Source organism: Anolis carolinensis, chromosome 4 (genome assembly GCF_035594765.1).
Source record: "Anolis carolinensis isolate JA03-04 chromosome 4, rAnoCar3.1.pri, whole genome shotgun sequence".
Taxonomy (NCBI): Eukaryota; Metazoa; Chordata; class Lepidosauria; order Squamata; family Dactyloidae; genus Anolis; species Anolis carolinensis.
This window is the reverse complement of record NC_085844.1, coordinates 151,754,790-151,772,453: the sequence shown is the minus strand read 5'-3', so window position 1 is coordinate 151,772,453 and position 17,664 is coordinate 151,754,790. Positions and strand designations below refer to the sequence as shown.

The following is a 17,664-nucleotide window of genomic DNA, read 5'->3' as shown; positions in this document are numbered from 1 at the left end:
TGGGGACTTGATTCTTTGAACCTGTGCAATGGGATTTCTGGCTGAAGAGAGATGTAAACCCATGTCTACCAGGCCCAAGCACTAAGCTCCAACTAGAAAAAAGTGCCATGTTGCTGATTTGGTAAAACCATATGGCATGGCTTTCCAAAGCTCATTAATCTATGGCTAAAATTCTCTAGCTTGGTCAACATGAATGTGCTCCAAGTTGTAAAATGCTCCAAGCGCCTGATTGTTTTCTCCATTTCTCACTCCAATAAAACCAAATAAATCAGATGAATTGGCAGGAGGTATTCTTTCATCTGCGGTGTCCAAGAGAAGACACCATAAGTATAGTGTATAGGTGCAGAGAGAAGAGATAGGCCTACTTCATGATAAGACAAGCCTTTAAAGTGTAGTCTTTCATTTTTAAAAAAAATGAGGTTTAGTTCTCTATTCAGGCAAGATTTGTTTCTCTTTAGCTTTTTCTCATCAGGAGTGACTTGAGAAACTGCAAGTCACTTCTGGTGGGAGAGAATTGGCCGTCTGCAAGGACGTTGCCCATGGGATACCCGGATGTTTTTACCATCCTTGTGGGAGGCTTCTCTCATGTCACCGTATGGAGCTGGAGCTGGTAGAGGGAGCTCATCTGCACTCTCCCTGGGTTGGAGCAACCTTCAGGTCAGCAACCCAACCTTCAAGTCATCAGTCCTGCCAGCACAAGGGTTTAACCCATTGCGCCACCGGAGGCTCCAGGTTGTCCTTAGCTTATTTTACAATTATGGTATTACAATAAGGCTTTACCATCCTGTGATATAGTATATTAGGGTGAATAACACATCTCAGTATAAACAAGGAATATAATAAGTATTTTTAAATGGGAAAGAGTGGGAGTCAGAAGGACTTTTTGACATAGATTGATAATTGGAAATACACAAATAAGTAGAAAACAGATTTTCCATATTTCTTTTCCTGCTCCATTCAGGATTGTGATTTTAAATAGGAGGGAGGGCTAAGGACTCTGTCCCTAGCAAGTGAGGAGTTATGTCCTATTGCCTCAAAAAAAGAAGACTGAACATTTAATTGCTATATTCCATTATGACTAATTTCTTTCTTTTTTAAACAAAATTTCCAGCTGTCAGATTTTGTTTCATCTAAAAAAAACAAATCAGACACGGCACAGGATCCTGCACCAGTACTACAATGCTAGTACTCTTTTCCATTCCTTTCCTGCAGTTGTATGACGCTCAGCACTGAGATAGAATAGTGCCACAGTGAGAAGAAGGTGATTTAGAAGCCATTTTCCCCATATAAAAGTACTTTCTTCCTCCCCCCACCCAACATTTCTTCTCACAGAGAAAAACATGTGCAGACCGGATGAAGAAATGAATTTTCATCTGGAAAAAATCTGGCTGTAAAAAATTAAATACTTCTTCCTTCTAGCAATGTTGATAAAATTGGTGACCGCCCATGGCTGATGCTAAGTACAAACAAAATCTGTGACGTTTCTTCCCCCTCCCGTATCACTACTCATTTTACAATAGTAGTTTTTCTCCCAGATCTCAATTGGCTTTGCACAATAAGAAATCAATTAACATTTTATTGATGTGGGGTAGAATGTGGAATACATTCTAAATGTGAAGAATCAGATTTACAGTCTGACGTCCAAATCTACAGAATCTGCACCTACTGATTCAACCACCCATAGCCTGAAAATATTTTTTTCATTCCAATAAATGAACCTTGATTTTGCTATTTTATATAAAGGACTTGAACATCCTAAACTTTTGATATCCATGGGATTCCACGACACTTCCCCACCCCGTTCCTGGAAACAAAACCCTAGGAATACTAACGGCCAACTGTATAAATATTTATTTGAATTCTCTCTCTTGTTTTGTTTTATCTACCCAACCTAGTAAATAATATGCTACTACTGTATCTTATCTCGTCACATTTTGACTTGGCTTTTGTTTCCAAGTGTGTCAAAATATTTATGTTCCCCATAAATATTTATGCCTCAAAGTATCAATTCTATTTGTTTATTAAGTGGCATTTTCTCAGACAACATGGTAGGCTACTGGACACAAACTCAACAGTGCAAACCTGAAAAGTAGACCTCACTGAGCTCAGTGTGCTTTACTTCTAAGCTCACGGCTGGGTTAGAGCTTCAGTCTCTTTCAGTACAAGTCAACAGAAAAACTAAGCAAGTATAAATAGTTTTCCATCTTTATTTCAGATATAAAATACAAAACATTTAAAGACTCCTCTTCACAGCTGTACTTTTCTCTAACTAATAAAAAGTTTGGGATAAAAGCATTCTATACATAGAATTGTTGCTTACTGCATATATATTCACTTGCACCACATTTAAGGCCCCACTGCTCTTAGAACTAAGTGTTTTCACATGCCTTTGGAACATGATAGTAGGCTATGAATGTCCTGGAGAGAAAATTTTGACATGCAAAGCAAATCCATGCCCAGCAAATGTAACCAGAATTACAAATGTGCTATGCAATTTGGATGGATACAGGCAGAGAAATGGTCAGACTTACCTGTATGGGAATAGATGAACCATAGTGCTCCTGTCAGCAATGCACCAATCACAAAAGCTGCAAAGGCAATGCCGACGACTGTCACAGTGTCCAAGCCATAGAAGACAGCTGTGAAAGAAAGAATACACAAGGACTTGATTTTTGGAATACAGTATCAACATTTTGACATGTTCTTTTTGCATTTCAAAAAACTAAATAATTAGACAGCATCATTATTCTTTCTATCTCTCAACTGCTCACCAGGCAAGACATAAGCAGGACTTGCCAACTAGAAGCCCCTGTTACTGGAAAAGTAAAATATCAATCTTTTTGCTGGAAACAAACCATTTATTTGCTTTCCTTTCTTTCATACCAACATGCCAGGAAACCTCACCCGCCCCCTCCTTGCTATATGAAGGCCTATGTGAGCAGGAGAGCTTGCTGAGTAAAGTTTCGGGGAAAAGTGATATGAAGCACTGTCCTTCAAATAGGTATTCTGCCCTCCCCCATAAAATTGACCTTATTCCAAATTTCTAGCACTGGAGTAACTTAAAATTTCATTTGGACATTTAGAAATATAGTTTAAGGATCCAAAGAAAATGGGTGGGCATAGTTATGAATGTAATAAAAACACAATAAAAACAGAGGCATTCTAGCTGTGAACAATTTTCAGCATCTCACTCTAAATCCTATAAATTTAGTGAATGCTGGGAAATTTTATTTGGGGACATAATTCCTATTTGGGAGGCACTACACATGCATATATGTTGTGCTCCGCCCTGAGTCCCTTTCGGGGTGAGAAGGACAAAATATAAATATTTTAAATAAATAAATAAATATCTTCCTTTTGTCCACACCTCACCAGTAATAATATTCCTTTGACAAATAAGGCAAGGAAAATTTGTAGTTGAAAGTAGTAAAAGGGAATATAATAACAACACCTTGAGAGATAGAAGGCTTTTGGTCATATATGCAACTAGACAGTTGCATATATGGTCTATATCCCTGTATCTGCAATGGTTAGGACTTGGATGTGACACTGTAAATGCTTATCAGCTACATTTCAGAGGAAGGAACTGATAAAACTACCTCAATATATCTGTTGCCTAAGAATTCATGGGGTTGCCATAAATGAACAGGCAACTAGAAGGAACATACACATATATCTGGTTCTGAAAATGTATCAAAGTTCCTGGCTGGCATGCTAACTAAAGGTCAAATGAACTCAATCTGGGAGGTCTGCATGCACTCAGTGGCACATTTGCCCTGAGAACAAAACATGGAAGCAGGATATGGTCTAAATAAGTAGCCCTGAACAAACCTGAAGCGAGCTGCAAATTTGAGAGCCACCAAGTTTTTTGCTGGGTGTTGCTTGTTTTGAAGTTTGAGAGATGAAAATAACTCACATCTCTAATTTTAGTAGGCTTATTTTTACATTCACATATCCCTCAAGCATGTGCCTTTGGGGTAGGGCAGAATTAAAAAGGAATATCAGCTAATTAAATACACTTTCTGCCAATTTTGCTTTGTCTCCCCGGCATCGTCAGCTTATTATGTGGGGGAGTGGAAATCTTGTTAACTGGGAAGTGGTGCCAGTTTGAAAGTCAGCAAATACATAAATAGAAACAATTGTTGCTCACATTTGGCAGGAGTTTTAATCATGGAAACCAGTTCCTGGCCACTATATTAAATTCTCTCTGTGGGAGAGGCGGGGCAGATATTTGAGCACTGAATGCATTGGTCTGAATGTGCGCTGAGCAATTGCAGCCATTTCCGGCCATTCTGGCCTTTTACATATTTTATATAAGGATATCTACATTAATGTGTATTGACATTCAGACATATACATAAAATTTTCAGGAACTTGGGCTTCGGGAGCAAAACAGAACACTACATCTGCAGAGTAGCAATGTAAACCCATCACTTGCCTAGGGGCCCTTCCACACAGCCATATAACCCAGAGTATCAAGGCAGAATAACCCACAAGATCTGCTTTGAACTGGGATATCTGAGTCCACACTGCCATATATCCCAGTTCAAAGCAGATAGTTTGGGATTTTATTCAGCTGTATGGAAGAGGCCTCGGTCTTGTGTTGGAACATGAAAAACTGCATTTTTTATCCTTGCCTTTGAGGTGAGCAAAATAATTTTCTGTTGATCTTGTGCAAATTGTGTAATCGGAGGAAACCAAACAAACTGTGCAACTAAAGAATAATAGTGTCAGGCTGGTTCTAATCAGCCAGTCCTTTTATGTTTACTGTGTGTCAGCCAGTACTTTCCTTTCTACTAAGGGCCCTTCCACACAGCCCTATATCCCAGAATATCAAGGCAGAAAATCCCACATTATCTGCTTTGAACTGGAATATAAGACAGTGTGGACTCAGATAACCCAGTTCAAAGCAGATATTGTGGGATTTTCTGCCTTGATATTCTGGGATATAGTGCTGTGTGGAAGGGCCCTTAGTTTGTGTGCCTGGTCTTATAAAGGGAAAAGGCAAAAGAGGCTTCCCAACTATGATATCTCAGTTGTGGTGTGCCTGGCTGGCACTAACCGTGGCTTCTCTTCAGGTAAAAATATGGCTTTTATTCAGGCCTTCAGCTCAGGTTATTTAAGTGTAAATACACATGATTTCACTGTTTTAACTTGTTAGACTGTTCAACATGCTTTCAGTGTATATTATTTGTATTTTATAGTGTTTACTGTTGTTGTTTTTTTTGAGACTTTGTTGGGATGGATTCCCCCAGGCAGGAATCAGCCAGGCTTTGAAGCTACATGGCCATTGTAATCAAGGTGTCCAATTGCAACATTCATACTTGCCTCAAGTAGACAAGAGTTCTTTCTCCCACCATGAAAATTCCACAGATATATAAACCCCACTTGCCTAGTTTCCAACAGATCTCACAACCTCTGAGGATGCCTGCCATAGATATGGGTGAAACATCAGGAGAGAATGCTTCTGGAACATGGCCATACAGCCTGGAAAACTCACCACAACCCAGTGATTTCGGCCATGAAAGCCTTTGACAACACAATTATAATTTTAACTGTTTCCTATAAGAATACCCTGTTGTATTTCTCAAGTATAGTAAAAAAATGTAGGGATTGCTATTATCCACCATTTTAGGTATCCATGGGTTCATGGGAATGGTGTGTGTCTTGTGGATACAAGGATCATGCTGTAATGATTTAATTGGATCGGTTGTTTAATGCTTTATAAAGGTATGGTTGCTCACCTGTAAACTCTCTTTCTTTGAGTGGTCCTCTATGAAATCTGCACATCCCCACCCATTCTCCCCGCTATACGTCACGCCTCTCTTTCCAACCACTGCTTGGTGGTGAAGGAACTGAGGCTATAGTCTGTCCCAGGGCATAGATACCTTCTGGGAAAGGTGGGCAGGGCTATAACCAAAATATCTTACAACAGCTGTTAAGGGTTCCGAGAGTACTGCTTAGGCGCAATTACAACCATATCTGCAATTTCACAGATACCATGCTGACAAAACATTTGTATCACATATTGCTTTGGGGTTTTTTTGTTTTAAATTATATGTATGTTTTGGGCTCCTGAATGGGAAAAAGCAGGCTACAAATCAAAGAAATAAAGAAACATGCAACTTACGTGGTAATGTTTCAGGAGGCTTTGGATAGGAAGACTTCTCTGTTAAGAAACAAAAGCCAGAGAATGAATGGGTTTAACTTCAGTACAACTCTATACCAGTTGTACCAGTATATTACATTAGCAGTGTGTCTATACAGTATACTAAGAAATACACTGAGAAGTGATAAAACCTGAATGAGAATGTAAAGAAGGAAACAAATCAATTTCGTTCTTAATCATATATCTATTAGGAATCATCTGCAATTGTACATGCACCAGTGTCAGACAATTTTGGTCCAGGACCAGGGAATGGGTGACTCTTCAGATGTTGCCAGTCTTCAATTCCCATAATCCCTTACTATACGATTCATAAGCTAGGGATAATGAGAGTTGAGGCCAGTAATGTTTAGCGGGCTATACGATCCTTGTCCCTTCCTTTTCTAAACAGTGTGTTTAATGTATCCAGCCACATTCATCCTTTTGTGATCTCTTTGTGAGAAACAAGGACTTGAATATTGGCTCATTCATCAAGGTTAATGCATGCATAACTCTTGACAGTCTTATCACTCAAATCCTGCTGCAGCGGTGCAACGATATTTCAAATAAAGCTTGTTCCAGTCTCAACTTTTTTAAAAGAGCAAGATATTAGAAATGTATTCATTACATTCACTGAAATGAAATTGCTCATTTGCTCATTACTGAAAACAGTGCACATAGAATAGGATGTAGCTATACATACATTCCATTTGGCAGCCTCATTGCTTTGTCTTTTAAAAGGTTATTGGAAATGCAAGGAGGTGTTCCTCCAGTGGAAAGAGGAGTCTTTAAAATCCCTTAAATACTCCAGGTTTTCTCTTTGGAATCATTTTAATCCCCTTTTGAAATTTATGAAATGGACATTGTCCAATAGGTGCTCATCACGTAACAATTGTTTTATATATTCCTAATAACAAAAGCCAAGTGAACAGTGCAGAAATCGAAATTTTCCAGCTATTAAATCTTCTCCATGCTGGCAAAACAAAACTGACTTTCCCAATTGGGTGACCTGGAGGTCTCTCACTGATAGAGTCACCATAGGTCAAAGTCAACTTGAAGGTAGTAAACAACAACTGTTCCACATATTCTTTAATTATATGTTGTTCATTGCTAAGTGGTGGAGTGAGTGAGAGACACTAGATTGCAGCCACTGGAAGCCTACAATACTTTATGATTTAAAAGGATAACGTGCACCAACTCTAGGTCAAAGGCTTCCTTAATTTAATTGCAATTTCGTTTAACAAGGCAATCGGCTGGGTCGCCAAAAACTAGCATTGTAAAAGGGAACTTGGAAGGGTTTGTTTTCTCCTAGATGTTCAAGCATCCCATCACTATTAATGGGAGTCACGTGCATGGCTGGTGGGGGGGACAGTGGACAGCCTGAGCTGAACATTATGTCCTGAGCTGAACATTATGTTCATCTGACTTTCTGTCTGTGAAGTCTACAGACCTCTTTGTTTGGCTCCTGGTGCAGACCAAACAGGAATAGATCCAATAATGTGACTTGCAACAATACACACAATAGTTGGCCTGTTCTGCATCAGAGTAGATGATAATGAATGCCTTGAAGATGTAAATGCTCTTATATGGTACATTGCTATCATTTATTTTCTAAGTCTTACAAATCTGCTGTCAGCTTACAGGATTGCTTGAGAGCTGTACATCAATAAAGACACATTGTACTATTGTATTACTGGCCACAAAGCAGGACATCTGAGAAAAAAACTCCGGAATATTTCCAATAAATGTCCCACATTGACTCTAACACTGCCTTCAGTGCAACATGTTATCTATCACACTATTGCCTTGTTGTTGCTGCTGTGGTTGTGTACTTTTTTATGAGCTGTGGTGCCGCAATGGGTTAAACCCTTGTACCGGCTGAACTGCGGACTAATGGTTGGGTTGCTGACCTGAAGCTTGCCAGTTCGCATCTGCGAGATGGGGTGAGCTCCTGCCTGTCAGCTCTAGCTTGCGAGGACATGAGAGAAGCTTAGCAGGATGGTAACACATCCGGGCATCCCCTGGGCAACATCTCTGTAGACGGCCAATTCTCTCACACCAGAAGCAACTTGCAGTATGTTCTCAAGTCGCTTCTGACACAATTTTAAAAAGTCATTTCTGAATTATCTGCGATATCACAGAGCTTTCTAGGGCTAAGAGTATATGATTTGCCCAGGGTCAATCTGTGGGTTTTTATGACTGAATAGGGATTTTAACTATGGTCTCCTTAATCCTATGATCATATGACTACACTATGCTGGCTCTCCGCACCATAAATAATGCCCTGTCAAAATGACTTGTTACATCAGCAACTCCAACTGAGGGAGTGAGCACCAGGTTTCCCTCTGACATTAAGTCTAGTTGTGTCCAACTCTGGGGGTTGGTGATCATTTCCTTTTCTAAGCCGAACAGCCTGTATTGTCTGTAGACGCCTTCAAGGTAAATTGGCCGGCATGACTGCATGGAGTGCCATTACCTTCCCACTGAAGCAGTATCTATTGATCTACTCACATTCGCATGTTTTTGAATTGCTAAGTTGGCAAAAGCTGGGGCTAACAGCAGGAGCTCACCCTGCTCCCCAGATTCGAACCGCTGACCTTTCAGTCAGCAAGTTCATCAGCTCAGTGGTTTAATCTGCTGCGCCACCAGGGGCTCCAAAATATGAGATAATTGAAGATTGATTAGGATTGTTCCTGCCCATTTGGGACAGTGTGTGGGTATGTAATAATTAGCGGGTGGATGTGGAATATGGCTAAAAAGGACACACGCAAGCATGAATTTTTAAATTATGCTGTGTTTGGGAATGAAGCCTTTGTATGTTATCCTAAGTGGATTCATTTGTGTTTACGATAAAAGTTGTAGTCACATATAGTTAAAATGCCCTGCAACCTCATGCAGTTAAACAAAAACAGTCATTCCTCCAGTCCCGTAAGCTGGGCTGTATGTTATTACCATAAAGTGCTTAAAAGGCCAGAAAAGCACGCTCTGTAGAACTGAGGTTAAAGGATTTCTCATCCTTAGCTTTTAAACCTCCCTGGAAAACATTCCAGAATTTCAAACAGTCTTTGCACGCAAGTGAAAGATTTTGATCTCTGAGTGAAACCACTAATTAAAGTGCCATGTGAACACCAAACAAGTGCGGCCAAGACCAGGGCTTAATTCAACATTATAAAAATAAGTTTATATGTGCATCCCTGCTGTTGCTGTTGAAGGGGCCCAAGGAAAGGATATTTTGAACATACAACTGTTTGATTAACCAGTTCCTTTTTCTTTTGTCACCCATATAATACACCCCCTACAACTGCCCTTACCTGACTGGGACAAAATAATTTATACTCAGTAGAGTCAGCAGGGGAAGGAAAGGAATAATTTTTCCTTCCCAACAGGCTCAGGCAAAAGGAAACTGCTGCACCCTCTTTCTAGATTATGTGTTATTTTTCATTAAGGACTTTTGTCATTTTGACCACACTCTGATGTTGTGTAGGTCCTGCTTTTCACCTGTTAGATTTTGGAGGGTATGATACTACAGTATATCTTGATTTTCAAATTGTAATCACAACTGTAGCTTGTGTTCTGAACACCTAAACATCTCCGATCCACCCTTTCCTCTTCAACAGAACTCTACATTCATGCTTCACCACATATAGTCAAATTAACTGCACTGGATTACAATGCAATATTTTATCTGCATACCTTAGTTTTTTATTATTTTTTCCCAGCTGTGTGTCTGAACTTGAACTGAAAATTAGTCACTAAGGCCTTAGTCTTGCAAGGCTTAAAAGGCGATTTAAAAACAAAGGGAGAATTTCTTTTCACTACTTCTTCTTGACATGAAATATTTTGCTGCTTTTTATGCTAAAATAAGCATCTGGAATTAATTGGAGATTTAATGTAATGTTGTGGCCTCAGAAGAGTAAGATCTGAAATGTAGATACAGTCCACAACTGGAGTAGTGAAGGAGACATACCTTTCAATTGTGCAAATTTGATAGGGTCAGTCCTGATTAATTTTTTTTGCCATGCCACTTTCCAAGCAGCTTTTAAAATATCTCAGTTTGTCTCTATTCGTTCCACCTTTCCCTTTTTTTCTCTCCACTTATTTTCATTGCTATAAACAGAATCCAAACTGCAAAAGTGGTTTGCACTTGATTAACTTAGCAAGAAAGAGATAAAATTAGAAAATCTTGACCTTCCAGATAGGCTCAAGCAAAAGCAAACTGTTCTGGTCTTCCATAGCTTTTGTTTTTCTTCCTCATAATGCATCTTTTTGGACATACATATAAACTAAATACAGCCTTCGGATTCTGTGCAAAATAATGTATACACCAAATTAGGGTAGAATCCTTAGATCAAGGGATTTACTTAAATGTTGATTTCCCATTGAATAGCTGATTCAACTGGTGTAGTTCATATGATACCAAAAATTGGACTGAGGCCCATGCATCTGGGCATTTTGCAGGAAGTACTGAAGGGAAAAAAAAAAAAACAACCCACACCTGTGATATTAATAACACCGACACAAGTCTATGGCTTCACACAAACTGAGAATGTCCAGTGTTTGCAACTGCAGTCACTGGCAAGGTTAGATAAAAATTAGATTAATAGCTAACCATATATGACCCTTTTTAGTAAGTTTTAGGGGGTAAATCGGCGGCCGGGGTGGAGGGGACGGATGCCATCCCGCTCCTCCGGGCTTTTCAAAGCCCAAAGAAGTGAGATGGCTGTGGGGATTCACTGCTGGACCTGTGGAAGCAGTTACTCCCCACAGGCCCAGCACCTATTTAGACCCAGATCTGGATAGAATCATAGAGTTGGAAGAGACCTCATGGGCCATCCTGTCCAACCCCTCTGCCAAGAAGCAGGAAAATCACATCTGTCAGCACACCTGACAGATGGCCATCCAGCCTCTGCTTAAAAGCTTCCAAAGAAGGATCTAATGAAGTGTTTAATTAATGCAGAGTAAACCCGGGAAAGCTCAGTTTACTCCTCATTAATTCTCTTTTACCAAAGGAGTCGTTTGGACACCGCCGATGAAACTGAAACAGGTTTGATGTTTTGGATCTGTCTGGATGGGTCCATAGTGGTGGCCACAGAGTTGTAAAGAGCCCCACGCCATCCCTGGGTATCATGACTGATATTTGTGATTCACAGAAGAGAAGGAGATCACTCTCCTGCTTCACCGTTTCATGACTATCTGCAAACATTAGCAAGGACACCCAGGGACAGACAGGAGAGCATTGGTGTTAATTGGCTTCATGGCATCCACATGACGCGCAGGCCCTTCTCACCCCCAATGCAGGACAATGCCATTAAATGATGCTCCTGAACAGCTCTGCAGTTTAGGTTTCTGAATCAGAACCAACTCGCTGTTCACATTGCCACACTGCTTTCTTGGGCTTTGCAACATTAGGGCAGGGGAGAGCTCCTACCTCAGTTGTCCTATCACTGTCATATAAGTGTTCCTGTGTGCCCTTGCTAATGTTTGTAGACAGCTGTGGAACTGGGGGGTGGAGTGGGGAGTGATCTCCTTCCCCTCTGTGAATCACACGGATGCCTTTGAAAATATCAGTCATTGTACTCCGGGATGGCCACAAGCTCTTTGAAGCTCCATGACCACCTATATAACAGTGACAGGATAACTGAGGTAGGAACCATCCCTCTGTCCTCATGCTGTAAAGCCCAGGAGCAGCAGTATAGCCATGTGAACAGGGAGTTGGTTCCAATTCAGCAACTGTAGGGCTGCTCAGGAGCATCATTTAATGGCATTGTCCAGCATTGGAGTGAGAAGGGCCTGTGCATCACGTGGATACCGTGAAGCCAATTCTCACCTACCCTGGATTAAACTGTCCATAGTCCACTATCAAACAATTACAGCTCTTCATTAAAAATATTTATCATCTAGAGTTTTCTTAGTCACACATATCTTAGTGTTCATCTATGAAACACTGAGGATATGATATAATGTCTGAAGGCCATATTTAAATTATATCATAAAGATGATAAAAGAGTTCATATATCCATACAAAACAAAACCTAAGAAAAAACAAACAGATGCTTCAAGGCTCCAATTTCTTAATAAGAGTGATTTCCATAGAGAGTGAAGCCATTTTCCCTGGGGCTGTTCACTTTAGTTACAAAAGCATGCCACACTTTAATATTTTCAATACATTAGAAGGTCTACATAATTATGGTGCTTAAACAAATATTTACATCCACAGAAGAAAGAAATTGTTAAGCATTCAGTGCAGAAACCATAAAGCACTGCTGGAAGCAATTGTATAGCAGTCCTGGATGATTATGAATCCCATATTGTCATATAGCATTTGAATGCATTCCTTTTGCAGATCTTTGCCAAAATGTATTTTGATAAACAAGTAAAGAGTAATCAAATATTTGTGCTCAAAGATGATGATGCCTTGTAGCCCGGGATAGAGGGGATCTGTATTTGATTATGAAACTGTTTCCAAATGGAGTATTTTTTTTACAGTTTTAGTAGTACGGTAGAGTCTTGCTTATCCAACATAAATGGGCCAGCAGAATGTTGGATAAGCAAAAATGTTGGATAATAAGGAGAGATTAAGGAAATGCCTATTAGACGTCAAATTATTTTACAAATTAAGCATCAAAGCATTATGCATTACAACAAATTGACAGAAAAAGCAGTTCAATGCACAGTAACGTTATGTAGTACAGTAGAGTCTCACTTATCCAACATAAACGGGCCAGCAGAATGTTGGATAAGCAAATATGTTGGATAATAAGGAGGGATTAAGGAAAAGCCTATTAAACATCAAATTAGGTTATGATTTTACAAATTAAGCACCAAAACATCATGTTATACAACAAATTGGAGAGAAAAAGTAGTTCAATACGCTGTAATGCTATGTAGTAATTACTGTATTTACAAATTTAGCACCAAAATATCACGATATATTGAAAACATTGACTACAAAAATGCGTTGGATAATCCAGAACGTTGGATAAGCGAGTGTTGGATAAGTGAGACTCTACTGTAATTACTGTATTTATGAATTTAGCACCAAAACATTGCAATGTATTGAAAACATTGACTACAAATAAAGATAGAATTACTACCTAGAGAAATAGGTGTGGATCTGGGCGGGAGGTAGACTGCAGTGGATAATATAGAACGTTGGATGAGCAAAGGTTGGATAAGTGAGACTCTACTGTAGTACAACCAAAGAAAAGAAAACCTTCATTTTTTTCTGTTTGAAAGAACACTTCTCTAGAACCTTTGTAGGATATAAAGATTCTTAGAGAGGCATTCTCTCCAAGAACCTCTAGTTCATTCAGCATGACTCCATGGTTAACCTATGGCAGAAGTTAACTACACAGTTGCAAAAGTCAAATTTGCAGACATGGGGGGCTGGCTGTATATATTGAAAGGTACATCAGTAAATATATCCAAGATGTAGTTCGTACCTTCGGACTTCCCTTTATGTGTTATCACAGCAAGGGGTTTGGTGAAGCTTTTCTTATTCTGCATCATTGCCAGGATCATGTCAACATTGAGAAAGGTGCAGGCTTCATCGGGAGGGATGCACTGCAGGATGGAGACAACATGCAGATTGTGAGATCAGAGGCTCACATAAGATATTTATATTATTAAAGCAAATGTACACCTGCCTCATTATCAGCAGCACTCAAGTGGTGTTTACCTAACAGAAGACAAGCATCAGAAACTGCCATGCAGGTCATCTCAGCTTTTTCCCAAGCAGCACCAGTAGCTGCACTTCAATAAATAAACTTCATTTCCATTACTGGGATTGCTTAAAATATCTACCAAGCATCAAGGTTGCATAGGTTCCCTACAATGTAACACCCAGTGCTGCAACTGTACATTTTGATGTACGATGGGACCTTGGTCTCCCCTAGAGCCATGGATGCTCTAGGCTTATTATAAAAGATAGTGTAGTAAAATGGATCTTATATAAGATGGCAAAACGAATATCCACTCTTTGATTTTTTAAAAAATAATTTCAAATCATAGATAGTTGAATTTGGGAATGAAATAGTGGAAGGCTATAGTAGGGTATGCCTACACATCAGCGTAGCACTTGGCACGATGCAAAACCAAGTTTTCCTTTGTAATTTGCTCCCTCCCTCCCCATAAAATCATTGTGCTGTGCTTGGTTGAATGCATGGATGGAGCACCTGTAGATACAGAAGAACAACTGCATGTGCCTTTAAGTTGCCTATTGATTTATGTATTTCGTAGGGTTTTCTTAAGCAAGGAATGCTCAAAAGGTGGTTTAGCCAGTTCCGTCTTCTGAAATATCAACTACAGAATCTGGTATTCATTGGTGATCTCCAATCAAAGTATTAACCACGACTCACCCTGCATAGCTTGCAAAATGAAGTGGTATCTGGTATCTTTAGGATTATATTATTATTATTTTATTATTATTATTACATTTATTATATGTATTTATACCCTGCTTTATCTCTCCCGAAGGAGACTCAGGCCGCTTCCACACAGCTAAGTAAATCCCACATTATTTGCTTTGAATTGGAATATATGACAGTGTAGACTCAGATAATCCACTTCAAAGCAGATATTGTGGGATTTTCTGCCTTGATATTCTGGGTTATAGGTCTGTGTGGAAGGAGCCTCACAGAGGCCTAACATAAGAGCATTAGCATACAATTTAAAATATACAATATGCAAATATTTAAACAGAATTAAATAGAAACAGTATTAAAATTTACATTAAAAAACCATTTAAAACATATTAAGTTAAAATTCAGATAATTCAGGCCTGGTAACATAAATTAGAAATGTACAAAATCACAAGGTGACTAGAGTGGGCGATAATGCTGTAGATTACCTCTAAGGCCCCTTCCACACTGCCCCTTTATCCCAGGATCTGATCACAGATTATTTGCTTTGAACTGGATTATATGAGTCTACACTGCCAGATAACCTGGGATAAGAAGATAATCTGGGATCAGATTCTGGGATAAAGGGACAGTGTGGAAGGGCTCTAAGACCAATGCAAAATACCCTTATTTGTGAAAGGAAATCTGGGTATGAAAACAATGAATTATTTTTCTTCCTACACAAATACACTGAATGATTTAATAAACTGAATATGCAATGGAAATGTGAGATAAGTTTTGAAAGGAATGCAGAAACAAGTTCAAACACTCATTTATTTCCCTTCAGAATCCTCCTTAAGGCAAGGCAACCTAATATTTCATACATGGAGGTTCAAAAACAATGAGATTATGACATCTCAGCAGGATCTGGAAAATCAGTGCCTTTGCATTGTTTACAACTAATACTATTGAACACCTTTTATAAATCTGGCCCACTCCCCACAGTGGAAAGCATTTTTTATTTATCATCTGAAATCGTTTAATGGAAAATATACATTATGCTGTCAAAGAATTACAACAGTTCTCATTGGGAAAACTCAATAAATTTTGTCCAACTGCTGTTAATTATAATCATTCAAAAATACTTTAGTCAATTCCATGAATTTGTATGGTTTTGTTTTCTGTAGATTTTATTTATTTCTAGAATTCCTTTTTGTTGGTAAAGAGTAACTCTAGGGCCACATGTGGTCTGAAATGTTATTTTGTGGTTTTTAATCCTTCCAGATGCTACAGACCACCCTTTTCTTGCTGCTCCCCCAAAAGTGAACTGGCTCTTTTAGAAGGCATAGGAGTGTCAATTCACACTATAAATGGGCTGGTTAACAAATAAAAATGGACTTCTGGCTTCAACTACTTTTTTGTTATCAGGGGCTGTATCTACACTACAGAATTAATGCAGTTTGACACCACTGTAAGTGCTATGGCTCAATGCTATAGAACCCTTGGAGTTTTACAAGGTCTTCAGCCTTCTTGCCAAAGAGTGCTGGTGCCTCACCAAACTGCAGATCCAAAGATTTCATATCACCGAGCATGGCAGTTAAAGTGGTGCCAAACTGCATTAATTCTACAGTGGAGATGCATCCAAATGTATTCCTGCAGCCACTGCAGTTGCCCACTTTTGGTATATAGGTTTTTTTTTTCCGTGTCAGTAGCGACTTCAGAAACTGCAAGTTTCTTCTGGTGTGAGAGAATTGGCCATCTGTAAGGATGTTGCCCAGGGGACGCCCAGGCATTTGATGTTTTAGCATCCTGTGAGAAGCTTCTCTCATGTCTCTGCATGGGAAGCTGGAGCTGACAGATAAGCTCACCCCGCACCCCGGATTTGAACCACCGACTTTTTGGTCAGCAGTCGTACTGGCACAAGGGATTAAACCATTGCGCCACTGGGGGCTCCTGGTATATAGGCTGAGGAGATTCTAGTTATTTTAGTCCAAAAATCAGTCCCCCATCTGCGGAACACATTAATTCATGTTTATTACCGTAGTCTGGAAGAGACATAGAGTGCATTGAGACCGACTGAAAAATGCCATGTTTTGTTTCTGTTTGTTCCAATTTTATACTGGGCTTTATACTGGGATAAAATAAACTGATCTAGTGATCTAGATCATATAAACTGATTGTTCAAGGAATCGATAGAAAATATTCTGGGATAAGCAAAAAATATATGGATCTCCAAAATAAAAATGGAAAGAACAAAATCTGGGTCTTTTTGGTCTTTTTAATACATCTGGGTATGCCCATAATTACTTTGAACACACTCATAGGCTCATTTTTATTTAAACCTACACAGAGCATATGTCTTTTTCTACATATTACAAAATGAAACCATTGTATAAAACAAACAAAGTCAGCTTATCCAATACTAACCTTGGCCAGGCCTCGAGTATCTTTATCTTTTCTTGTACACAAGGTTACTTCGCAATGCAGAAAGAGAAGGGAAGTGTTGAAAATGGGTTTGAACATGAAACTAAAATGTTTTTTATCCATTTGTGCATTCAGCATAAGAAAATTTGTCTTTGGGATGTTGTAGAATTTTACAGATTCATCTTTAGGGCAAATATTTTCAATTATGGTGTATTCCGACATCCGATCAGGGTATGAATGTGGAGAAATAAAGCAAGTTTGGATTGCAAAGCTTAGGGATCTTTCAGCCTTGGTCAGAGAAATCTGCATCAAAAGAAAAAGAGATTATGCACTTACTATGCTGCACTTGTTCTTCAGAAATACAGGTTATTTTTAACATTGGGGAAACTTTGCAGAGGAACTCAGATAATGGGAGAAAATCAATAGTGAGCTACCTTGGTTCATACACATTTGTCCTTCATACCCACCTGGAAAAATCTGAAAATCTTTGTGTGCATAAACATCCATTTTCTAAAAAAAGAATGGATTGAGGTCCAGCAGAAGAGTTTTTCACCATTAAAAAGGTTTAAAACCCACTAGATTCAGGTTTTCAAAATCAAAACATGCTTAAATCTATTTAAAATAATACGATGTAATAAAAAACCCTTCATGGTGGGATTTCAATAAAGGGGATTGCAGCAATAAAATAAAAATGGTTAGACTATGCAATACCTGCACCAACAGCAACAAAAAAGTGCACTCTTTCTCAATCATGGT

General features: G+C 39.1%; 1 protein-coding gene across 2 annotated transcripts in view; it reads right to left on the bottom strand.

Moving 5' to 3' along the window:
- The window catches only part of tgfbr3 (transforming growth factor beta receptor 3), a 203,305-nt gene that overhangs the window by 12,875 nt on the left and 172,766 nt on the right, over nt 1-17,664 (bottom strand). For both annotated transcript variants that reach the window (XM_016993177.2, XM_008109257.3), the window contains exons 13-16: nt 16,912-17,211; nt 13,588-13,708; nt 6,131-6,169; nt 2,532-2,639 (exon numbers count right to left, since the gene is read on the bottom strand). In XM_016993177.2, the coding sequence (XP_016848666.2) occupies nt 2,532-2,639; nt 6,131-6,169; nt 13,588-13,708; nt 16,912-17,211 (568 nt within the window). The remainder of the gene's footprint in view (nt 1-2,531; nt 2,640-6,130; nt 6,170-13,587; nt 13,709-16,911; nt 17,212-17,664) is intronic.